The sequence below is a fragment of the Pongo abelii genome, chromosome 9 (assembly GCF_028885655.2).
Source record: "Pongo abelii isolate AG06213 chromosome 9, NHGRI_mPonAbe1-v2.0_pri, whole genome shotgun sequence".
Taxonomy (NCBI): Eukaryota; Metazoa; Chordata; class Mammalia; order Primates; family Hominidae; genus Pongo; species Pongo abelii.
In genome coordinates this window covers 91,934,249-91,959,641 of record NC_071994.2, presented here as the reverse complement: position 1 = coordinate 91,959,641, position 25,393 = coordinate 91,934,249, and the positions used below count along the sequence as shown (strand labels likewise).

Below are 25,393 nucleotides of genomic sequence, written 5' to 3'. Positions count from 1 at the left end.
ATAGGCATTCCTCGAACAACATTTTAAACAGCAAATGGGACTCTAATCTTCCAATTGCACCCTATTGACTTTAAACCAAAGCTTTGATTCATGACCACTGGGATCCAGCCAGCAGGGGATTTCTTTTCCTGATGGACTGTACCCAGGCTCTCACATATGCTTAAGCAGCCCCAACAATTGTGTAAGCCAAGTCTTTGCACTTTATTCATATGTGAATCTCCCTAACTATACATATATCTTATGGGTTCTGCTTTTGTCTTTGAACCTGGACAGACATGGGTCTGAAAGTTTTGTCTTCACTGTTTTGACAGTCTTGACCATAAGTCTTCTGGACCATTGGCAAAGAATTCCTCTGTCAGAAGATATTTGAGTAGTCCCTTCTGAAATCTCTTTCTTTTTAAAAAAATAATTTTCCTATAACAACAAAAAGATTTGGTATAGAAAGAAAAACATAGTCCATCCCTATCATTTGGATTCTGTATTTGTGAATTTGCCTATATCCTAAAAGTTATGTATAATCCCCAAAATAATTCCCATGGTGCAGTCCTAGTCATTGTAGGACATCATGCACTATGTGGAGAAAAGGGTTAAAATAATAACTCATCTTTCACCCATGACACTGGTGAAGTTTTGTAAATTCAATGAGAGACCCCAGGTTAGCAGGTTTATTTGGTTAATCAGTGATTTCTCTTAGAGTGGTAGAAAACAGAAAACAAAAAGGAAAGTTTTATCTTCCATTGGACTTCTCTGGAAATATCCTATAAATGTACTAAAGCAGCATTTAAGCTGGATGAGGTGGTTTATACCTGTACTCTTAGCACTTTGGAAGGCCGAGACCAGAGGATCACTTGAAGCCAGGAGTTGGAGAACAGCCTGGGCTACAGAGTCATAAACTGAATTTACCAAAAATTTCAACAAAAAAAATTAGCCAGGTGATATAGTGTGAGCCTAAAGTCTTAGCTACTTGGAAGGCTGAAGCAGGAGGATTACTTGGATTTCAAGGCTGCAGGGAGCTATGATTATGCTACTGCACTACAGAAGGAGACCCTTTCTCTAGAATAAGTAAATGTGCACTTAGAGGAATGCCTGTATCATGGAAGAAACTCAATAAAGAGTATAAAATGCATCTTAGTTAATTTCTAGCCTATGTATGCTCTAACAGGATTTATGTTACATATGATTCTTTCAGGCACTGGTGTTCAGAATGAAAGTGTGATGATAATTTAATCAGAGCTGCAAAGGTGTGTTCTAAATACTGCATAAACCTAATCATCTTTGTCTCCACCTTTCTGAATGCTCTAAATACCCATAAAGAGGTGGGTGTGGTCTTCACGGATTCTTATAAAAGGACACAGAAGAGACAAGCTCAGTTTTCTCTGAAGGAGAAGGACTGCACCTAGAACTGCATTTTGGTGACCTCTGAAATTCAGCACTGCAGTGAATGAGCTCCTGACCTTGAGGTGAACTTAACAAAATTATTTTTGGAAGAATCGTTGTGGGAACCATTAAAAGAACTCAGGGGTAAGTGAAACATGATAAAATTATATCATCTTTCCTTTACACAATAATAAATTAGTGTTAAAAATATCTCATTATCTTAAATCTACACAATGATACCATTTGTAACTCATGTTCTTAATATAGATTTTATGAATTATAAGGATACTAATTGTTGTTATTTTGTGTTTTCTATGATTGTTTAATATAGTTCTGAAAAACTTAAAATATCTAGTGTTTGCTGCAACAGATATGTATTCATCATGAATATATGGAGTTGATACATATATGTACACATAGGTGTGTGTGTATATGTGTGTAATGAGTGTATTAATATTGTCCACTTGAATTGAGAAGACATTAATGAATGATGAAGTTATTTGCTTCCATAACATTCAGGTTTTAGACATGATTTTAAATTAGTAAGGTAATGATGAGCGATGCAAAATAGTGAAACTAAGACAGTGAGAAAACTCCCCAAAATATCCTACTTTAGAAATCAAAACACAATTTTTCAAACAAGTAAATTTATAAGACCTAATTTGGTATGTGATTGTGATTGTCATCTCACTTGAGTCTCAATCTTATTAAACTGTGAAAAATTTCTTAAAATGTCTTAGATGAGCTCGGGAAAATATTTGCAATTCTAAGATTTTTCACTGCTTTCACTTAAATTCAGAAGTGATATCAAACTAGCAGCATAAAGGACTTAAAATTGCAAAACAAAGATTATAGTTTTTATATTAGTCAGGGTTCTCCAGACAGAACCATAGGATGTATACGTATATGTTTGCAGATACATTCATGGGCCATTTGAGTCAGCCACAGAGCACATATGGTGGTCCCGTAAGATTATAATACCAATATGTTTACTGTACCTTTTCTGTATTCAAATATGTTTAGATACACAAATAGTTATCATTGTGTTACAGTTGCCTACAGTATGCAGTACAGAACATACTGTACAGGTTTGTAGCCTATTGTAGGAACAACAGGCTATAGTGTATACCATAGGTGTGTAGTAGGCTATGCCACCTAGATTTGTGTGGTATATTCTATCATATTAAAACAATAAAACTGCCTGGCTGGGCACTGTGGCGCGTGCCTATAATCCCAGCACTTTGGAAAGCCAAGGCAGGCAGATCACTTGAGGCCAGGAGTTCAAGTGCAGCCTGGCCAAGATGGCATAACCCCGTCTCTACTAAAAAAATACAAAAATTAGCCAGGCCTAGTGTCAGGTTCCTGTAATCCCAGGTACTCGGGAACCTGAGGCAAAAGAATCGCTTTGGACCTGGAGGCGGAGGTTACAGTGAGCCGAGATCACGCCACTGCATTTCAGCCTGCATGACAGAGGGAATCTCTGTCTCAAAAAAAAAAAAAAAAAAAAAAAAAAAAAAAAAAAACTAAACTAAAAACACCTGACACATTTCTCAGAACAAACATGTGTCCACAAGCTATACATGATTCTACATGGGACAGAATTCATCAGGAAAATTAATTTGCTTGATTATGGAGTCTAGAGAGTTCCAATATAGGCTGTCTCCAAGCTGGTGTCCTGAGAATACTGGTATCCTGGCTAAGCTCAAGTCTGAAAGCCTCAGAACAAGTTTCAGGAGAGAGACGGAGGAAGTTGTCTTTTTTCTGCCTTTTTCTTTATATCTGAGGTATCAGCTGATTGGATGGTGCCCACACACATTGAGAGATGAGGCTCCTACTCAGCTCACCAACTCACATGTCTCTCTCCTCTAGAAACACCCTCACAGACTCACCCACAAACAATGCTTCACTAGTTCCCTAGGTATTGGTTAATCCAGTCAGACTGATACCTAAAATTCACCATCACACCATGGAAATATAATTACACCTCTTTGAGTTTAATAAAAACCTCCTATATGTTAGTTCAGAGTTTGCACATCCCTAGGGGAAGTTAATTTAATCTACAAGAAAATAAAAAGACCCAATCTCTTTAATAATTTTTCTTTTCTCTACTAGTGAACCCTGATTGGTTTAATTGAAGCCTTTTTCTTTGTTTATTTGGTTGGTTGGTTATTTATTTTTTTATTTTGCTTTGATTTGGGTCTTTGTTTTTAATTTAATTTAATTTAATTTTAAGTCCTGGGATAACTGCAGGACATGCAGGCTTGTTATGTAGGTAAACTTGTGCCATGGTGGTTTGCTGACCGGCTTTTGTGAACCTCTATAAAAATATGTCATAGAACCATCTTCTCACATTTCTTTGGCCATCTTCTCAAATTTCTTTGGCCCAGGTAGTTTTTTCCCACTCTTTCATAGTCATTCATCAGTTATTGAAAGAAGAATAGGGACAACTATGATTTATTCTGACCACTTAGAATCAAAACCCAATTTCCAGATCTACATTCAGAAAATGGGTAGTTGAATAGATTCGTATTATGCTACAGACAGGAACTAGGAGTAGAAGGGACTGTGAGTCCTCTAGTTAGTAATATCTGCTATAAAGCCAGGAGACTCCCCCTACGTGTGAATTTTTAAGTTCGTAACAGAAGAAATAGTTTGTTATACTTTAATGAACATTGTCAAGAGAAGAAAATATAACTATCACATATCTCCACATGTTTAGAAGCTTTTCATCAACCCAGGCCCCAAAATGACATGTTTCTCTTTGTTCCTCAGAAACATGAATTCTGGAATCTTACAGGTCTTCCAGAGGGAACTCACCTGCCCCATCTGCATGAACTACTTCATAGACCCGGTCACCATAGATTGTGGGCACAGCTTTTGCAGGCCCTGTTTCTACCTCAACTGGCAAGACATCCCAGTTCTTGTCCAGTGCTCTGAATGCACAAAGTCAACAGAGCAGATAAACCTCAAAACCAACATTCATTTGAAGAAGATGGCTTCTCTTGCCAGAAAAGTCAGTCTCTGGCTATTCCTGAGTTCTGAGGAGCAAATGTGTGGCACTCACAGGGAGACAAAGAAGATGTTCTGTGAAGTGGACAAGAGCCTGCTCTGTTTGCTGTGCTCCAGCTCTCAGGAGCACCGGGATCACAGACACTGTCCCATTGAGTCGGCTGCTGAGGAACACCGGGTAAGTGATGCCTCTGAAGATCGATTTCTGTAAAGGATGCATAAAATTCCTGTGGGTCTATTTTCTTGGAGATTGGATAAAGCCAACTCTGAGTCCCTTTAAGCAGCTCTGTTTGGGCTTTCTTAATTTCCAACCTCTGGGCTTTGACAAACATGAAGGGAAACAAGGGAAACGCCATTTACTAGGGGCTTATTTGTCTCTGATTCTGGGCTCCCTCCATATGTCATAGTCTGCACTGGTGCTTCAATTTATGGCTCTTTTGCAGGAGAAGCTTTTACAGAGAATGCAGTCTTTATGGGAAAAAGCCTGTGAAAATCACAGAAACCTGAATGTGGAAACCACAAGAACCAGACACTGGAAGGTTAGTCCTGTACTACTCTACCTTCTCCAGGAACTTATGGTGGGCAAATGGGTGACTCTTAAAATAGGAACTTGATATCAAACTGTAATGTTTTTGGGATTCAGTTTAAAAAAAAAAAAAGCGAGAGAAAACATTGAGAAAAAGTGGCCTCATTTTTATATAGAATAGTATGCCTGTTAGGTAGGATTTCTAAGAAAATTACTGATGTCACCCAAAGCATGCTGGTTTGTTTCATACAAACCTATAGTTATACACCAACAGATCCAAGAAACTGGGCCATCTCACAGCATTCTATATGTGCTGGTTGGATAAATGCTGGGCAAAAGGGTTATTTGGCAGTCATGGAATGCTCAACTGAAACTTCTGAGTGTCCGTCAGCATTAATCTGAATGCTGGTGTGCAAGTAGTATTTGGAATTGTATGGAAAATTTGAGGCAGAAAATGTGACAGGGCAAATCTAGGGAAACCATGAAATTAAGAATCTCATCTAATTAATATTGAATAATACATAACATATGATGAGAAAAGCGGTGAGAAATACGGATTTGTGTCTTGAGGGAGACATGTAAACATGCCAGAAATATGGGAACTAGTATCTAAATATAAGGAGAACTCTGAGAACTTCAGAAAAATACTAAAAATAATTTTCTCTTTCTGGATGTATATTTTGAGGGTATGATAGCTAATATTAGTTTGTTGAAAAGTATTTCATGAGAACCTAGTCTATGTTGAATATTAAATTAGAAAATATACTAGTAAAGAAGAAAGGAAGCACCTTTGTCCTCACAAATCATACAATCCAAATAAGAGAGTCAAATGGTCAATACACAAATATATGCAATACATGATGTATTTGAGTGTGGTAGGTTTTTTGATGGAGAATAATCAAGCAGGGAAGTAGAAAAGGACAATAGAGGCCAGAAACTGGAGATTAGTGTTTGAGTTTTAAATAGGGTGGTCAGAAAAAAGACTCACTGAAAAATTCAAATTGAAACAAAGTTTAGAAGAGGAGGGGGAACACAAATGTGTGTGTGGATATATATGTGGACCATGAGTGTGAATATATATGTATATGTATGTATGTGTGTGTGGTTGTGTGTGTATATATATGTATGTATGTATGTATGTATGTGTGTGTGTGTTTGTATACATACATATTTTATTTATATATATATATATATATATATATGTAATTCTAGTTGGAGAGAACAGCATATGCAGTAATTTTGAGTTTGTGTATATTTGGAGGCCTGAGGAACCACAGAGAAGTCTATGTTTCAGATTGGGATGACTTAGAAAAAGAATGGAAGGAAATGAATTCAGAGAGACAAAGATGGCCAAATCATCAACACAGCCTTAGTAGGATAGGTTTTGCTGGGCGAAATGCACTTAGCTGGACATGCTAGTCTAAGGTCATTTTACATATAATGAGTTTAAGCAACTTGTTGCGTATGTCAGAAATAGAAATAATTGTTTCCTTTCTAGTAACTATAACTCTATACTCCAACTCTTAAGCACGAAGTGTTCTTACTTTTCCATAAATATGGGTTGGAATAGAGAAATTCAAATTGTGTTTTTTTATTTCCAACTATCTTAGAAAACACATTATCTTGAATAAATGTAATGTAATTGGTCAGATACAGCTATGTTGATCTTTATGCAGAAAGAAAGGAAAGGAACAGATTCTAAGAACTGGCAAGACAGAAGTTTAAACTATTGGATGTTTGAGAGACAAAAGGAATCAGTGAGATTTAATAGGAGATGAATAAATACATTTCTCTTTTGACTAACCCATTATCACTGCAGGGTTATGTGAATTTAAGGCTAGAAGCTATTAGAGCTGAGTATCAGAAGATGCCTGCATTTCACTATGAAGAAGAAAAACTTAATTTGGAGATGCTGAAAAAGAAGGGGAAAGATATTTTTCATCAACTTCATTTAAGTAAAGCCAAAATGGCTCATAGGATGGAGATTTTAAGAGGAACGTATGAGGAGCTGAAGGAAATGTGCCATAAACCAGACGTGGAGCTACTTCAGGTACAAACTCACAATGTGGTTTCAGGTTTTTGACTATTTACATGTATAAGTATTTTCCTCATGGCTGAACTCCATCTCCCTACTTTTATTTCCATGATGTGTTTCCAAAAACACATTCACATAACTAATGCTACTTTATTGGGAGAGTATAGCCCCCCCAAGGGATTCTACCAGGCCAAAGGTCCCTCCTACTTTATCCACCAGCCACAAAACTTTGTAGAATGGTCAAGGTAACAGCCCCAAGAAATATTCCCCATCTAATTCGATAATATGCTTTGGGTTGTTAAACATGTATAAAATAGTGAGTGATTCATTTACATTTAGGTTATGGAAATGTTTAGAAACATGGCAAAATCAGAAGTTTTGGGAATCTAGGTTCGCATTAACATTATTTTGGGGTCCACTCATTTGGTAACAGGTTCAGCTGAAGATGACTGAGTAGGTTCTTCGTGGTTACCACAGAGGGTAGACCCTCTGGGCCTCTTCTCCCTTCACTTGTTTAGAGAATGTCTTCAAGACTCAGCCTTTCCCACGACGTTAATTAATAACAATACAACTGACTTGGTTTTTCATTACAGAAGAAATAGAAAATGCTTTCCAGAAGAGAAGATAGTAGGGGAACAATATCTTCAGAAACTGAGTACAAATCTCACACTGAACTTAGTGAAAGATGCATCTTGTGAAATGCACTAAATGTTTCTTCTTTTTCTGTTTTTTTCCAGGCTTTTGGAGACATATTACACAGGTGAGTGTGTACCTAGATTTTAGCATATGTTCTTTAAGATTCCACGAATATCAAAGAAGGCTCTATTAAAGTCATGGCATAAATAATTAAGATATTGATACCACTTTTTTTTTTGCATCTACTTTCGTTCACGCCTTAAAAGACAAGGCCACAAAGTAAATAAATTAATAAAAGAAGAGTGAACTAAAAGAAACAATTTGATTACTGATTTTTTTTTTTTTTTTTTTTTTTTTGAGACGGTGTCTCCCTCTGTCGCCCAGGCTGGAGTGCGATGGCACTATCTCGGCTCACTGCAAGCTCCGCCTCCCGGGTTCACACCATTCCCCTGCCTCAGCCTCCCCAGGACCCGGGACTACAGGCACCCGCCACCAAACCCGGCTAATTTTTTGTATTTTTAGTAGAGACGGGGTTTCACCATGTTAGCCAGGATGGTCTCTATCTCCTGACCCTGTGATCTGCCCGCCTCGGCCTCCCAAAGTGCTGGGATTAGAGGCGTGAACCACCGCGCCCGGCCCCTGATTTTGTTTTATTGCTTGAAAGCCTGCACAGGAGAAAGATAAGAGTTTTGTTTTGTGGATGATGAGAAAGTCACCAGAGGAAGCAGGAGAGAAGAGGAGGAAGTATTTTAGCAGTGAAAAAGTGTTGATGTTTTGTTTTTTACACATATATTCATATCAGTTAACAGTTCTGAAAAATAGATTGAAAAAAACTGTGGAGTGTTAGAACTGTATACGTCTCTAGGGAAGTTCTTTGCTAAAAGGCAGATCTCCCTGCCTAGAACAAGTTTCCATTCTTTATCTTGAGAAGGAAGCAGTGGATGCATCAGTTCTCCCCAGAACCCCACTATTTCAGACAAAGATGTCAGGGGAGTCTGCCAAGAAGTAGAACTCAGAATTTCGTTTCTAAATATTCTCAAGGCCATAAGGCTAAGGAACCTTACACATCTGGGGCAAAAAAAAAAAAAAAAGAAGGATCAGATTGAATTCTGACTTAGACTCTTCCATCATGCTTTAAAATTTAGAAACTGTAAAGAATTAATTTGCAAAAAGTAGTAATAATTTTTGAATTATCAAATGTGTAGATTCAAAGGATTCTCATGAAATGTCTTTTACATACAAATAGTGATTTTTATTTATTTTATGGCTGTAGATGTTGTAACTGCAGGTTTTTCCTTGCAGGAGTGAGTCCGTGCTGCTGCACATGCCCCAGCCTCTGAATCCAGAGCTCAGTGCAGGTCCCATCACTGGACTGATGGACAGGCTCAACCAATTTCTAGGTAAGTCTCCACCCATAGGCAGCACTCCCACTTTCTCTAAATATTATTATTGTTAGGATCACATAGGTAATATTTCCTATTTTATCAAATATTTTACTTCTTTTAAGACATAAGTGAACAATATAACCATGCAACCCTTTGGTATCTGTGTCTGTATTTATAGTCAGATTTATAGCATTAAGTTTGAAAGATAGTGAAAAAGAAATACTTTCTGGCGTAATATGTACTGAGTTACATAATGGGAAAAAGGAGTAGGGTAGAAAATTTTAAAAAGGAGCAAATGAAATAATGCTCAGAATGGTGAATTATTTAATGTTAAATACAAAATTGTACATTTCTTTAGTGTGTTCATTTGAACTGCTAAGAACTGTTCTTTGGGGGAATATAGTTTTCTGGAGATCCTTGCGGGTTTTGTATTTTTTTAATGTGTATGTATTATTCATATATTGCAAACATTTGAATTAATGGGAAAAGCTAAAAGGAAGAAATCATTTTGTGAGTATAAGTAAAATTACAAATGAAAATAAGTTCAGTTTAATTGCAATATGAAGAGCTACATGTTAAGTCTAAAATCCAGCTTCAGCCCAGAGCTAGCATGGAGGACCGCAGAGAGAATGGTCGAAGATTTTGCAGAGATCTCCTTAAATTATCATTTATAACATGTACATATGGATTTTTATCCAGATATCTAGAGCAGTTCTTGAGTAAGTGACAATCTTCACATTCTTTCCAAAATGATAGCACTAGTTTTTAAGAATAAGAAACATTTCTAAATAATGATCTTGATAACAGCATAGCATTTAGGGCATACAATGTGTAAATTTTACTTTGAAGATTGGATTGAAAAAGTTGGTCTCACATTTGGCTCTCAGTATGTAAGTTTTCAAAAAAATATAATATCTGTGGTTAGGGTTTTGTTTGTCTTGTATATAATATTAATCATCTCTATACTTTACTAGAAGTTACAAGCAAAACTGTCTTTATGACTTTACATTTCCTGGTACAGTAACTTCTTGATAGAACAATTATTTTTTTCTTATTTACACATGTCTATGCATGTTTTCTTTTTCTTTTTTTTGCAGTGCATATTACTCTGCAGCATGAAGAAGCCAACAGTCATATCTTTCTGTATGAAATTCTGAGAAGCTTGTGTATTGGATGTGACCACCAAGATGTACCCTATATCACTGCAACACCTAGAAGTTTTCTTGCATGGGGTGCTCAGACTTTCACCTCCGGCAAATATTACTGGGAGGTCCATGTAGGGGACTCCTGGAATTGGGCTTTTGGTGTCTGTAATATGTATTGGAAAGAGAAGAATCAGCATGAGAAGATAGATGGAAAGGAGGGACTCTTTCTTCTTGGGTGTGTTAAGAATGACATTCAACGCTGTCTCTTTACCACCTCCCCACTTATGCTGCAATATATTCCAAAACCTACCAGCCGAGTAGGATTATTCCTGGATTATGAGGCTAAGGCTGTGAGCTTTGTTGATGTTAATCAAAGCTCCCTAATATACACCATCCCTAATTGCTCTTTCTCACCTCCTCTCAGGCCTATCTTTTGCTGTATTCACTTCTGACCAGAGACAAATCAGAAATGTATTCACATGCTGTGGGAACCCCTTTATCCCAGGAAGTCCTCTTCCTTGTGCCTTAACATACAGGACAAATAGGCTCTATTTTATGTCTTGAATTGCCTTCTAATATTATCAAAACTCATTTATTGTGTTACTATTAAATATGCTGAAAACGCTAAAAGTATATGTATTGGTTCTTTATTAAATAATTTTTGAAAAATCATTATTCATGGTCATGGCATACAGTATATTCTCTCTTTTTTTCTTTATTTCTGACTGTCACTGAGCAAAATAATAGATGACAGACATGTCTGAATGAAGTTAAAATCAATGGAAGACAGTCGGGATCTTTTGCTTCATGCAAAAAACTTGGAGTGAAGTCTCAGTGATAACTGGGAAATGTTTCTCTTCCTCTTTATCTAACTATATTACACTTATCCATCATGTTTCATTGTATTAATCTATCCTTTGAGGTAATATTATTTGACCTTCTATGCTGGGCTTTATTTTGCAGTTCTCACCACAGATATGAATAATCCTTCATTATTAGTGTGCTCGTCTACATTGAAATACACAAGGTGATCAGACCAATGCTGGATTAATTAAATATTGGAAAAAAAGTAACTAAATATTGACTCCTACCTCAAACCATATGCAGTCATTTCCAGATAGATTCAAGTCCTGAAAGGAAGGGGAACCTGATACAATATTCTCATTTCTTAACCAGGGCACAAATTAATAATTAAAACAATCAGTTCATTTATATTGATAATGTTGACTTCTGTGTTTCAAAAAACATTATGCAAACTAGTAGTGGAGAAAGATATTCACCCCAACATACATATAGTAAAATATAATACATGTATATGATGAATACTTAAATTGTGATAAATGAAAGACAGTGAACTCAATAGAAGATTGGCTAAAATATTTGAACAGACACTTTACAGAATTGGATACATAAATAACTAGCCAAATATAAAAAAGTGCTCATTTTCATTAGCCTTACAAAAGTAAGAATTAATCCACCAGTTGTACCACAGGCCCCCATAAAAATAAATACCACAATTTAAAGACACACAATATTGTGTGTTGTCAAAGATACAGAATAAATGAAATTTATTCATGGCTGGAGAGATGTAAATGGAAATCCCTTTTGGGAAACTGACTATTAGCATTTCTTATGGGCTAGATATTCTAATTCTAAAATATAGTCAACTGATTGCCTACATATACTTCAACATACACAATATTGTTCACTGTATCAACTTTTATAGTAGCTCCAAATTAGACCCCAAATATTCTTCAACTGTAGAATAGCTAAATAAATTGGGTGTATTTATGCAAAATAATCCTATAAAACAGAATAAATAACTCACTGAATGCAACAAAGCTAATGAATCTCAGAAACAGGTTAATAAATTAAACAATAAAATTGAAGTTAAGAAAAGACTCTTCCATGTATATAATATATTGGTAATTGTAAGCTCTTTATAGGTTCCACAATTACATGAACACTGTGGAATTATAACTTTTAAGATCCAAAATGTCAAATAATGCATAAGGTAGCAGAATAAAAAAGAAGCCCAGGCATGGTGGCACACACCTCTAATCCCAGCGCTTGGGGAGACCAAGGTGTGAGAATGGCTTGTGGCCAGGAGTTCCAGACCAGTGGAGGCAAAATAGTCAGACCTCATGTCTACTAAACATTCCTTTAGAAATCAGCCTGGCATGATGGCACATGCTATAGTCCCAGCTACTCAGGGGGCTGATGCAGCAGGATGGCTCGTGCCCGGAAGATCCAGGCTGCAGTGAGCCATGGTGGTGCCCTGCAGTCCAGCCTGTGACAGAATGACAGTCTGTCTCAATAATAAAACCAACTATAATTACTTGATATAACACAAACCAATATATTATAAATGCTCTAATTATAGGTATTTTAAATATTGATTTATTTAAAATAACTGAGAAAGCTGGGATAGCTACATGTTTGCTTAGACCAGACAAAAGTGCCCTGGGAAGTAAGTTTAAAGTATTTTTATTAGAGCAAGTGAGGATGAAGTGCTTTACTACAAATGTGATACACACCAGAATCTGCTATGAATAGTCTCATGTCTAGAGGATTTGTGGATATCTAGGTAAGCAGTAATTCTTGGGTGCCTGAAGCCTACAAGGTGCATATTCAGTGTGTCTTCTCTGGAGATGTCTTCTCTGGAAATTTTGATTTGTTTTTTATTATACTTTAAGTTCTAGGGTACATGTGCACAACATACAGGCTTGTTACATATGTATACATGTGCCATGTTGGTGTGCTGCACCCATTAACTCGTCATTTACATTAGGTATATCTCCTAATGCTATCCCTCCCCCTCCCCCCACCCCACAACAGGCCCCAATGTGTGATGTTCCCCTTCCTGTTTCCAAGTGATCTCATTGTCCAGTTCCCACCTATGAGTGAGAACATGAGGTGTTCGTTTTTTGTCCTTGCAATAGTTTGCTGAGAATGATGGTTTCCAGCTTCATCTATGTCCCTACAAAGGACATGAACTCATCCTTTTTTACAGCTGCATAGTATTCCATGTTGTATATGTGCCACATTTTCTTAATCCATTCTATCATTGTTGGACATTTTGGTTGGTTCCAAGTCTTTGCTATTGTGAATAGTGCCACAATAAACATACGTGTGCATGTGTCTTTATCCTTTGGGTCTATACCCAGTAATGGGATGGCTGGGTCAAATGATATTTCTAGTTCTAGATCCCTGAGGAATCGCCACACTCTCTTCCACAGTGGTTGAACTAGTTTACAGTCCCACCAACAGTGTAAAAGTGTTCCTATTTCTCCACATCCTCTCCAGCACCTGTTGTTTCCTGACTTTTTAATGATTGCCATTCTAACTGGTGTGAGACGGTATCTCACTGTGGTTTTGATTTGCATTTCTCTGATGACCAGTGATGGTGAGCATTTTCTCATGTGTTTTTTGGCTGCATAAATGTCTTCTTTTCAGAAGTGTCTGTTCATGTCCTTCGCCCACTTTTTGATGGGGTTGTTTGTTTTTTTCTTGTAAATTTGTTTGAGTTCTTTGTAGATTCTGGATATTAGCCCTTTGTCAGATGAGTAGATTGCAAAAATTTTCTCCCATTCTGTAGGTTGCCTGTTCACTCTGATGATAGTTTCTTTTGCTGTGCAGGAGCTCTTTCATTTAATTAGATCCCATTGGTCAATTTTGGCTTTTATTGCCATTGCTTTTGGTGTTTTAGACATGAAGTCCTTGCCCATGCCTATGTCCTGAATGGTATTGCCTATGTTTTCTTCTAGGATTTTTATGGTTTTAGGTCTAACATTTAAGTCTTTGATCCATCTTGAATTAATTTTTGTATAAGGTGTAAGGAAGGGATCCAGTTTCAGCTTTCTACCTGTGGCTAGCCAGTTTTCCCAGCACCATTTATTAAATAGGGAATCCTTTCCCCATTTCTTGTTTTTGTCAGGTTTGTCAAAGATCAGATGGTTGTAGATATGTGGCATTATTTCTGAGGGCTCTGTTCTATTCCATTGGTCTATGTCTCTGTTTCGGTACAGTATGATGCTGTTTTGGTTACTGTAGCCTTGTAGTATAGTTTGAAGTCAGATAGCGTGATGCCTCCAGCTTTGTTCTTTTGGCTGAGGATTGACTTGGCGATGTGGGCTCTTTTTTGGTTCCATATGAACTTTAAAGTAGTATTTTCCAATTCTGTGAAGAAAGTCATTGGTAGCTTGATGGGGATGGCATTGAATCTATAAATTACCTTGGACAGTATGGCCTTTTTCACGAAGTTGATTCTTCTTATCCATGAGCATGGAATGATCTTCCATTTGTTTGTGTCCTCTTTTATTTCATTGAGCAGTGGTTTGTAGTTCTCCTTGAAGAGGTCCTTCACATCCCTTTAAGTTGGATTCCTAGGTATTTTATTCTCTTCAAAGCAATTGTGAACGGGAGTTCACTCATGATTTGTCTCTCTGTCTTTTATTGGTGTATAAGAATGCTTGTGATTTTTGCACATTAATTTTGTACTCTGTGACTTTGCTGAAGTTGCTTATTAGCTTAAGGAAATTTTGGGCTGAGACGATGGGGTTTTCTAAACATTCAATCGTGTCATCTGCAAACAGGGACAATTTGACTTCCTCTTTTCCTAATTGAATACCCTTTATTTCTTTCTCCTGCCTGATTGCTCTGGCCAGAACTTCCAACACTGTGTTGGATAGGAGTGGTGAGAGAGGGTATCCCTGTCTTGTGCCAGTTTTCAAAGGGAATGCTTCCAGTTTTTGCCCATTCAATATGATATTGGCTGTGGCTTTGTCATAAATAGCTCTTATTATTTTGAGATATGTCCCATCAATACCTAATTTATTGAGAGTTTTTAGCATGAAGGGCTGTTGAATTTTGTCAAAGGACTTTTCTGCATCTATTGAGATAATCATGTGCTTTTTGTCTTTGGTTCTGTTTATATGCTGGATTACGTTTATTGATTTTCATATGTTGAACCAGACTTGGATCCCAGGGATGAAGCCCACTTGCTCTTGGCGGATAAGATTTTTGATGTGCTGCTGGATTCGGTTTGTCAGTATTTTACTGAGAATTTTTGCATCGATGTTCATCAGGGATATTGGTCTAAAATTCTTTTTTGTTGTGTCTCTGCCAGACTTTGGTATCAGGATGATGCTGACCTCATAAAATGAGTTAGGGAGTATTCCCTCTTTTTCTATTGATTGGAATAGTTTCAGAAAGAATGTTACCATCTCCTCCTTGTACCTCTAGTAGAATTTGGCTGTGAATCCGCTGGTCTTGGACTTTCTTTGGTTGGTAGGCTCATAATTATTGCCTCAATTTCAGAGCCTGTTATTGGTCTATTCAGGGATTCAGCTTCTTCCTGGTTTAGTCTTGGGAGCATGTATGTGTCTAATAATTTATCCATTTCTTCTAGATTTTCTAGTTTATTTGCATAGAGGTGTTTATAGTATTCTCTGATGGTGGTTTGTATTTCTGTGTGATCAGTGGTGATATACCCTTTATCATTTTTTATTGTGTCTATTTGATTCTTCTCTCTTTTCTTCTTTATTAGTCTTGCTAGCAGTCTATCCATTTTGTTGATTTTTTTCAAAAAACCAGCTCCTGGATTCATTGATTTTTTGAAGGTTTCATTGTGTCTCTATCTCCTTCAGTTCTGCTCTGATCTTTGTTATTTCTTGCCTTCTGATAGCTTTTGAATGTGTTTGCTCTTGCTTCTCTAGTTCTTTTAATTGTGATGTTAGGGTGTCAATTTTAGATCTTTCCTGCTTTCCCTTGTGGGCATTTAGTGTTATAAATTTCCCTCTACACACTGCTTTGTGTCCCAGAGATTCCGGTATGTTGTGTCTTTGTTCTCATTGGTTTCAAAGAACATCTTTATTTCTGCCTTCATTTCATTATGTACCCAGTAGTCATTCAGGAGCAGGTTGTTCAGTTTCCATGTAGTTGAGCAGTTTTGAGTGAGTTTCTTAATCCTGAGTTCTAGTTTGATTGCACTGTGGTCTCAGAGACAGTTTGTTATAATTTCTGTTCTTTTACATTTGCTGAGGAGTGCTTTACTTCCAACTATGTGGTCAATGTTGGAATAAGTGTGATGTGGTGCTGAGGAGAATGTATATTCTCCTGATTTGGGGCGGAGAGGTCTGTAGACGTCTATTAGGTCCGCTTGGTGCAGAGCTGAGTTCAATTCCTGGATATCCTTGTTAATTTTCTGTCTCAGTGATCAGTCTAATATTGACAGTGGGGTATTAAAGTCTCCCATTATTGATGTGTGGGAGTCTAATTCTCTTTGTAGGTCTCTAACAACTTGCTTTATGAATCTGGGTGCTCCTGTATTGGGTGCAAATATATTTAGGTTAGTTCTTCTTGTTGAATTGATCCCTTTACCATTATGTAATGGCCTTCTTTGTCTCTTTTGATCTTTGTTGGTTTAAAGTCTGTTTTATCAGAGAATAGGATTGCAACCCCTGCCTCTTTTTGTTTTCCATTTGCTTAGTAGATCTTCCTCCATTCCTTTATTTTGAGCCTATGTGTGTCTCTGCATGTGAGATGGGTCTCCTGAATACAGCACACTGATGGGTCTTGACTCTTTATCGAATTTGCCAGTCTGTGTCTTTTAATTGGAGCATTTAGCCCTTTTACATTTAATGTTAATATTGTCATGTGTGAATTTCATCCTGTCATTATGATGTTAGCTGGTTATTTTGCTCAATAGTTGATGCAGTTTCTTCCTAGCATTGATGGTCTTTACAATTCGGCATGTTTTTGCAGTGGCTGGTACTGATTCTTCCTTTCCATGTTTAGTGCTTCCTTCAGGAGCTCTTGTAGGGCAGGCCTGATGGTGACAAAATCTCTCAGCATTTGCTTGTCTATATAGGATTTTATTTCTCCTTCACTTTTGAAGCTTAGTTTGGCTGGATATGATATTCTGGGTTGAAAATTCTTTTCTTTAAGAATGTTGAATATCGGCCCCCACTCTCTTCTGGCTTGTAGAGTTTCTGCTGAGAGATCTGCTGTTAGTCTCATGGGCTTCCCTTTATGGGTAACCTGACCTTTCTGTCTGGTTGCCTGTAACATTTTTTCCTTCATTTCAACTTTCATGAATCTGACAATTATGTGTCTGGGAGTTGTTCTTCTTGAGGAGTATCTTTGTACTATTCTCTGTATTTCCTCAATTTGAATGTTTGCCTGCCTTGCTAGGTTGGGGAAGTTCTCCTGCAAAATATCCTGCAGAGTGTTTTCCAACTCAGTTCCATACTTCCCATCACTTTCATCACCAATCAGACATAGATTTCATTTTTTCACATAGTCCCATATTTCTTGGAGGCTTTGTTCATTTCTTTTTACTCCTTTCTCTCTAAACTTCTCTTCTCACTTCCTTTCATTCATTTGATCTTCAATCACTGATACCCTTTCTTCCAGTTGATTGAATCGGCTACTGAAACTTGTGCATTCATCACATAGTTCTCGGGCCATGGTTTTCACCTCCATCAGGTCATTTAAGGACTTCTCTACATTGGTTATTCTAGTTAGCCATTCATCTGATCTTTTTTCAAGGTTTTTAGCTTCTTTGCAACGGATTGGAACTTCCTCCTTTAGCAGGGAGAAGTTTGATCGTCTGAAGCCTTCTTCTCTCATCTTGTCAAAATCATTCTCCATCCAGCTTTGTTCCATTGCTGGTGAGGATCTGCATTCCTTTGGAGGGGGAGACATGCTCTGATTTTTAGAATTTTCAGTTTTTCTGTTCTGCTTTTTCCCCATCTTTGTGGTTTTATCTACCTTTGGGCTTTGATGATGGTGACGTACAGATGGGGTTTTGGTGTGGATGTCCTTTCTGTTTGTTAGTTTTCCTTCTAACAGTCAGGACCCTCAGCTGCAGGTCTGTTGGAGTTTGCTGGAGGTCCAATCCAGACCCTGTTTGCCTGGGTATCAGCAGCGGAGGCTGCAGAACAGTGAATATTGCTGAACAGCAAATGTTGCTGCCTGATCATTCCTCTAGAAGCTTCATCTCAGAGGGGTAAGTGGCCGTGTGAGGTGTCAGTCTGCTCCTACTGGGGGGTGCCTCCTGGTTAGGCTACTCAGGGACCGACTTGAGGAGGCAGTCTGTCTGTTCTCAGATCTCGAACTCTGTGCTGGGAGAACCACTACTCTCTTCAGAGCTGTCAGACAGGGACATTTAAGTCTGCAGAGGTTTCTGCTGCCTTTTGTTCAGCTATGCCCTGCCCCCAGAGGTGGAGTCTACAGAGGCAGGCAGGCCTCCTTGAGCTGCAGTGGGCTCCACCCAGTTTGAGCTTCCAGCCCGCTTTGTTTACATACTGAAGCCACAGAAATGGCGGGCACCCCTCCCCCAGCCTCACTGCTGCCTTGCAGTTGGATCTCAGACTGCTGTGCTAGCAATGAGTGAGGCTCTGTTGGCATAGGACCCTCTGAACCAGACACAGGATATAATCTCCTGGTGTGCCGTTTGCTGAGATCATTGGAAAAGCGCAGTATTAGGGTGGGGGTGACCCGATTTTCCAGGTGCCATCTTTCACAGCTTCCTTTGGCTAGGAAAGGGAATTCCCTGACCCCTTGCACTTCCTGGGTGAGGCGATGCCTCATGCTTCTTTGGCTCACGCTGGGTGGGCTGCACCCACTGTCCTGCACCCACTGTCCGACAAGCCCCACTGAGATGAATCTGGTACCTCAGTTGGAAATGTAGTAATCACTCATCTTCTGCGTCGCTCACGCTGGGAGCTGTAGACTGGAGCTGTTCCTATTCGGCCACCTTGGAACCCGAGTGTGATTTTTAAATGATTTTTAACTTCCCATGGCGGAAACAGGAAGGAATGCCTGGCAACCCACAAAGGGTCAGATGCCACATCAACCCGAGCAGAAGCTGCCTAACCCTGGCTGTTCCAATGACAATTAGACGTTCTTGGGAAGGTGGAGCCCTTTGTGGGAGCTCCACAAAGTGGCCACTTAAAGGTGACTGAGGCCTCTCAAAATCCCTGTGTTAGAGCTGCAGCTCTCCATGTGGGCTGCAGTGCAGTCACCTATGGAGCTTTAGGACAGGCCCAGGGCTCATCTCCCTGGACCAGTGCCTTGAGAACTTTCGCAGAAGGGATAGCCGGCTTGGAGAAGCGTGCCTGGGAGACCATGTGGCACTGCCTGGCTGGGTCCTCAGCTGACAGAGGTGAGGGTAGGGCTCATGGTGACTTGGTAATGCTGTGAATTAGGTACATGTAGCAGGAAGGTGCCACAATGCCAAGGCCACACATCTTGGAAATTCCATGAGGTCTGCATGAGGTTGAACTAAACACCAAGTGCAGTCCTCAAAGGAAAAATAAAAGAAATATCCACATAAGGGACTCTTTGGAACTGAGTCTGGAAGAGAGGGCTGCCTGGTCCACTCCAGGAGAATTTGCCTAAAACAAGTTTGCTTCCCATTGCATTCTCTTTGCTTGTTCTAAACATCACCTCCTCCTCATTCCTGTAATTTGCATCATTCTGGGATCCTTACTCTTGTTGCATCCTTTATTACATTTTAAGGATGCCTGAATTCGATTTACTTAAGAGCATATATGGCTTAATTTTGTATTTCTGGTAATCATTTATTACATTACCCCCATTTTATCAAATGACACGTTTTTCTCACCTCTTTTTTTAAATATGTTAAAGAGTTTGTATCCAGTTTATCTAAAACTCCTTGCTTAAAATGAGTTTAATTCTAGCAATACATACATGCTTATTTTTGCATTGTTTTATAATTTGATGATAAAAGTTTTTCCCCAATATATGACTGTATGGATAATACTTTTTAAAAAGATACAATAAAATCTGATCTCTCTGTCTCACTTGATCATGTGGCTGAACGAGTCAATCCCTCCAACAAATAGAAATATCCGGCATCACTTAATCTAATTAATAAAAACATGCAGTGTGCACGTGCACCCATGATGAGAAGAAAAGACCAAAGCAAACAGCCCAAAAGGAGAGAATCCCATGATTTCTGTGTAAACTCCTACAGATATCATAAACATTTATTGCTAGAAACAGTATTTTAAATAAAAGGTCTTCAGGCAAGTGTATTAAAACTGCCTTGGATACAAGGGGTCCTACAACTTGTAAAAATTGGCAAATTGGATAACGATTAAAAATACAAAATTACACAGAAGATACCCTTTAATAAATTTATTTTTTAAAATTCGGACAGAGTTTGGCTCTCGTTGCCCAGGCCGGAGTGCAATGGCGCGATCTTGGCTGCCTGCCACCTTTGCCTCCGGGGTTCAAGCGATTCTCCTGCCTCAGCCTCCCGAGTAGTTGTGCCACCATACTCGGCTAATTTTGTATTTTTTGTAGAGATGGGGTTTCTCCATGTTGGTCACGCTAGTCTCAAACTCCCAACCACAGGAGATCCGCCTGCCTCGGACTACCAAAGTGCTGGGATTACAGGCGTGAGCCACCGCCTCCGGCCTAATAAATTGATCTTTAAAAACATCTTAATTGAGGTTCTCTAAAGGGAGCCTTTTAGGCAACATGCCCGCTAGGTGTTCTGACTGCCTGGGTGACTGGTGTCAGGCGAATCGATGTGGCTCCCCCAGGCCCTTCCTCGGAGCATCCTAGAGAGACAGCGCGGAAATACACGCGGCCGGGTGGTCCCGGGAGCTGCCATGGTGCCCAGCCCCGCGGCCTCGCCCTGCCCTCAAACCCCGTGTCAAGCACCCGCGGACTCTCACGTCCTCTTCTTCCAGGGCGGCGGGCGCTTCTCCTGCACCTTGGCCTGGCGCTTTTTCTCGGCCTCCTCCGCCTCCGGTTTCTCCTCCTTGGCCACCTTGTTAGGCCACTTGGGTATCCGCAGGTGGCCGCTGTCCTTGGTGCTGCCCTTCCGCGCTGGCCTCTCGGGCTGGAAGGCGGGCGCGGGGGCCTTGCTGAGGCGGACCCGGGGCACCACCATGCCTGGCCGCAAGCTGCTCCGCCGCAGGCGCTGCAGAGACAGGAGGCTGGCCTTCCACGGGGCGGGCTCGGCAGAGTCCCAGGACCCCAGCAGCGGGGCAGGTGGGAGGCAGGTTCTTGGGGTGCCCTCCTGGGAGCCCGCCGCCGCTAGGCCAGGCCGCTTGTGCAGCTCTGCGTCCTCCGTTTCGCCCGCCGCCCCCCCTGCGCCCGCCGCCCCCCCTGCGCCCGCCGCCCCCCCTGCGCCCGCCGCCCCCCCTGCGCCCGCCGCCCCCCCTGCGCCCGCCGCCCCCCCTGCGCCCGCCGCCCCCCCCCACCGACCCCACGCCTCGCCGCCAGAATTTCCTGCGCCGCCAGGATTTCCTGCACCGCCAGCCGCCTCTTCCCACGCACAGGGTGCTCTCGGGACACACGGTCTGGCACGCGAGGGCCACGGCGGGGCTGTTAGAGGCTCGTAGTCATCCTGACCATGGGGTCCAGGGCGCCCGGGTCCTCTGGGCCCCGCACGGAGCGCGGCGTCAGCGCGGACAGCTCGCAGTCCCTTACCCTCTGCAGGTAGTTTTTGGAGCCCTCGGGCTTCAGCGCCCTCTCGTGGAGCGGAGGCAGCTCCAGTTGGTACTTTTCCCCCAACCGCTCCTGGCAGGGGCGCTCCAGGAGCCTCTGCATGAGGCGACGTGTAAGTGGCCACTCCTCTGGCGACATCCCACGGCGAGGACTCTCGTGTGAACACCCGCCCCTGCTAGCTCAGGGCTCCGATGTTTTCGGTTCGACCCTGCATGGCGGCTTTCAACCCAAACGCATCCCTCCTTCAAGGTCAAGACCCAGGACATAGTTCAACAAGTAGTTGGTGATGATAGCATGCCCTGACTGGGCCAGAACAGCCTCTTTAATAAAACAACGCAGGAAAGTCATGAAACAGATGCTCAGCTCCTTTCTTCATTTTCACTTTAATTCCGTGATGCCTCTGTGTCCGTCTGACGACATTTCTCCTGGGGTCTGAGATTCTGCTGGTCTTCAATGCCTACTGAGAACGGTTCCTGGCCATCATCAGCCATGAAAACCTCAAAGCCGTCCGTCCTCAACGTGGGATCCCTGGGCCAGCGGCATCAGCCTCACCAGGAAACCTGTTCTTCTGCTCATTCTTGGGCCCCACCCCAGGCCTATTCAGAGAAAGACTCCAGGGACAGGGCCTGGCAGCCTGTGTTTCCACCAGATCTGTGTTAAAGCTCAAATGAACCAGCCCAGGTGATGCTGACGCAGGAAGGGCAAGGCTGAGAGCCAGTGTCTAAGGCAACTGTACCCATGGGGCCAGAGGCAGCTCCTGCCTGTGCAGCTATGATTAGGGCTGCGTTCCCCTCCCTGTCCTGCCAGTTGACATCAATGTGGGGGTACTCAGCTAAGGCCATCACGGTATATCCACAAAGTCGTGGTAGCAGGCGACATTAAGGCCGGTCCAGCCATTATGGTCAGTCTCCTGTGCCTTCTTAAAGCTCACCCAACACCGCACCAGCTTCTGCAGCTGTCCCACGCCTCCAGGATGCCCTCCTCCGGGACGCTCTCCATGCCCTCGACGCCGTGCTCCTCCTCGTCCTGGAAAGTGTACAAAGAGTCGTCAGAGGCGATGCTGTGGGTGTCCGGCAGACTGGAGAAGTCCTGGAACTCTTTGGAGTCAGTGCGGTCCTCCTCGACCTGTGCGCCTAGGAGTGGGGATGGCGGTGGCGGGATCATGCAGCGCGCCCCGCCACCCTGCGGCCGGATCCCAGCCAGCAGCACCATGCTGGAGGCGTGGGCGGGGGTTCGTGGCACCGTCCCAGAAAGCCTGGTGCACTCCAAGGTCCCTGCTTCTCACAACTGAGTCCCCAGAGAAGCCCTAGCTCTCGCCCCCAGCCCGGCGGAAACCTCCCTTCCTTTACATTGTTAAGTTTGTTTTTATTTTAATTTTCTTAGGACATTGATAAAATCACTTTCGGATTATTGGGATTAAAAATTAAATAATTTTCAACTTTACCTTTTTTTAAAATTGTCACAATTTATTTTAATGCTTTTATTCGTTTGTAAATTTTAATTATTGTAATTTATATCTTCAATTATTATGGAAGAATTTTAGAAAAGTCTTTTCACATATTAAAGTCTAATTAATTAACTATTACTTATTCTCTCCTCTATCTCAAATACGGACTTTAAACTTTTAGAACACTTTATGTTTTGAGACTCTGGTTACTTATGTGACATTTTAACTATTATTCTTCACTCTTCTAGTGAATTTTTAATGTCATTCAAAGGGTACATCTTTCTATAGTGAGAATTATACATAGTTCTCAAAAATATTCTCAGATATTTAGAATTTCACCTTCCACTGGCGTGTTAAATATGTTCTCCTTCCCTTCTAATGCATGTTTTTCCCCCAAGTCCTCATGTTGTACTCCTTTTTCACCCTCTATTCAAGAGGTGATTTTATTTATTTATTTATTTATTTATTTATTTATTTATTTATTTACTGAGACAGAGTCTCACTCAGTCTGTCACTGAGGCTGGAGTACAGTGACATGATCTCTGTTCACTGCTATCTTTGCCTCCTTGGTTCAAGTGCTTATCCTGCCTCAGCCTCCGTAAAAAAATCTGTAACCAGGCTATTGATAAATAACTTCTTTTAGGGATAAAAAACTCAGAAATTTCAAGATTTCTGGATTAATGATTGACAGTGTTCTTAGTGGTCTCTCTTTGATTTATTTCAATTGTAAGTAATTCTTGGTGATATTCTAATGTAAATTCTGACAGGTGATGAGAATAAATGAATTAAGTATCTCTAGGAGAATCAATAGAATAAGATTATCTTGGTTAAATGGTTGAGAAAATATGGTAAATAGACACAAAATCTTTTTCATCTTCCAAAATCAGAGTCAAATACTACATGATCATAAAATAGCTAATACTGTCTTTCTGCAAAGTGAATCTGAGCTAAATTAAAAGAATGTCAGGAATAAATTTTTCCTTGAAATCTAGCAACAAATAATGTAATTAAATTATGAGACATTGACTGTTGCATAGAGTTTTAGCATCAACAGAAAAGCTCACAAAACATAGGTGAAAATCAAAAAGGAGTGCTGGGTTGGAGCCCTAAGGTGAATAATTTTATCATCTCAGATCACTTGGAAAAAAGCAGCGAGTCCAAAAGAAGCTGATGATAAGCTTTCTCTCCACTAATCCCTAATGTTCTGCATGAAATGTGTGAAGGCAGAAGAGAGACAGTTTATTACAGTCTACGTGGTATAGAGTGAAGGAATAAGAGAATATTTCTGATAAGTATTTTCAAAATTTGGAGAATCATTCCTATCTAAATCATTCATTTAAGGGACTAAAATACAAGTATGATGTTTCTTGCTACCTAACCGTCAGCTAGCCAGGCTCTAAAAAGGACAACACTGGACACCTTGACAGTGGTAAAAAGCAGGGTTTACTCACTCTTGAATACTAAGAACTGGTGCTAACCTTAGGCAGCAGCTTATCTATTTGGTTGAGGTTCAGCTTTGTTTCATTGAACAAATCTCTTGGGTTATTTTCAGTTGTGCCAGCCATTTAATTTGTTTTCTGAATCAAATGATAAGAATAAATACGGTTTAGAGTGTAAACAGCATTCCCAGATATATCTTACAACTTGGTGTCCCATCTGCCTAATTTTGAACCTATAGGATGGGAATAAATGCATTGTGAAAAACACCAGGTGATTTCCTTAAAGCCAAATACTCTTGTCCCTCCTACTTTTCTTCCGGCTTTCCTGCTGCATGAGACATGGCAATAAATGGGAGTTTCCTGCACACAGAGATAAAATTCACTTGTTGAACATGTCATTCTTCTTCTTGACCAACTCCTATATTGGTCCAAACATGTGAGAGAAATGCACCTTCTGAATCGTTTCAAATTTGTGGTCTTTGTTAGAGCAGATAAGCCGATGCCCTAGGAGACGTAGCTATTACATTCTATTATAGAATTTTCCGTTCTTTATCATCTGGATTCTTATTTAAAGTGTAAACTAATTTTGTTCTTTCTACTGCATAACAAAGTTTATACCACTTTATGCTTAGTAATTAAATTTATATGTCAGTTTAAGGCCAGTCTCCACTATTCTAAGTCCTCTTCCTGTTCCCCATCATCTTATATAGGAACCTTCATTTTTCAATGGTTTATATTAAAAAACCTAAGACAATTGAAATCAACCCTATAAAAATTATGCTACAATTATTTTAAACCCTAACATAATAGTGTTATCTTTGATATCAATCTGAAAATCAATTTATTTCTTATCTTTTGATAGCTATTCATTAGTATGTTCTATCCTATTTTGTTACTTACATTT

At 40.2% G+C, this 25,393-nt stretch overlaps 1 protein-coding gene and 1 pseudogene across 2 annotated transcripts; one reads left to right on the top strand and one right to left on the bottom strand.

Moving 5' to 3' along the window:
- Window positions 1-4,149: 4,149 nt before the first annotated feature.
- On the top strand, window positions 4,150-10,665 carry LOC100455080 (putative tripartite motif-containing protein 49B). 2 transcript variants are annotated; one of them, XM_054524893.1, is made up of 6 exons: window positions 4,154-4,564; window positions 4,830-4,925; window positions 6,732-6,962; window positions 7,685-7,707; window positions 8,886-8,983; window positions 10,066-10,665. In XM_054524893.1, exons 1-6 carry the CDS (start codon window positions 4,154-4,156, stop codon window positions 10,563-10,565), a joined length of 1,359 nt encoding a protein of 452 aa, XP_054380868.1. In that variant the 3' UTR covers window positions 10,566-10,665. The 2 variants fall into 2 exon arrangements, with proteins under 2 accessions (XP_054380869.1, XP_054380868.1); XM_054524894.1 differs by lacking the exon at window positions 6,732-6,962 and having other exon boundaries at window positions 4,150-4,564.
- A 9,313-nt stretch (window positions 10,666-19,978) lies between these two features.
- On the bottom strand, window positions 19,979-22,815 carry LOC100457618 (ankyrin repeat domain-containing protein 33B-like; annotated as a pseudogene).
- Between the last annotated feature and the right edge of the window lie 2,578 nt (window positions 22,816-25,393).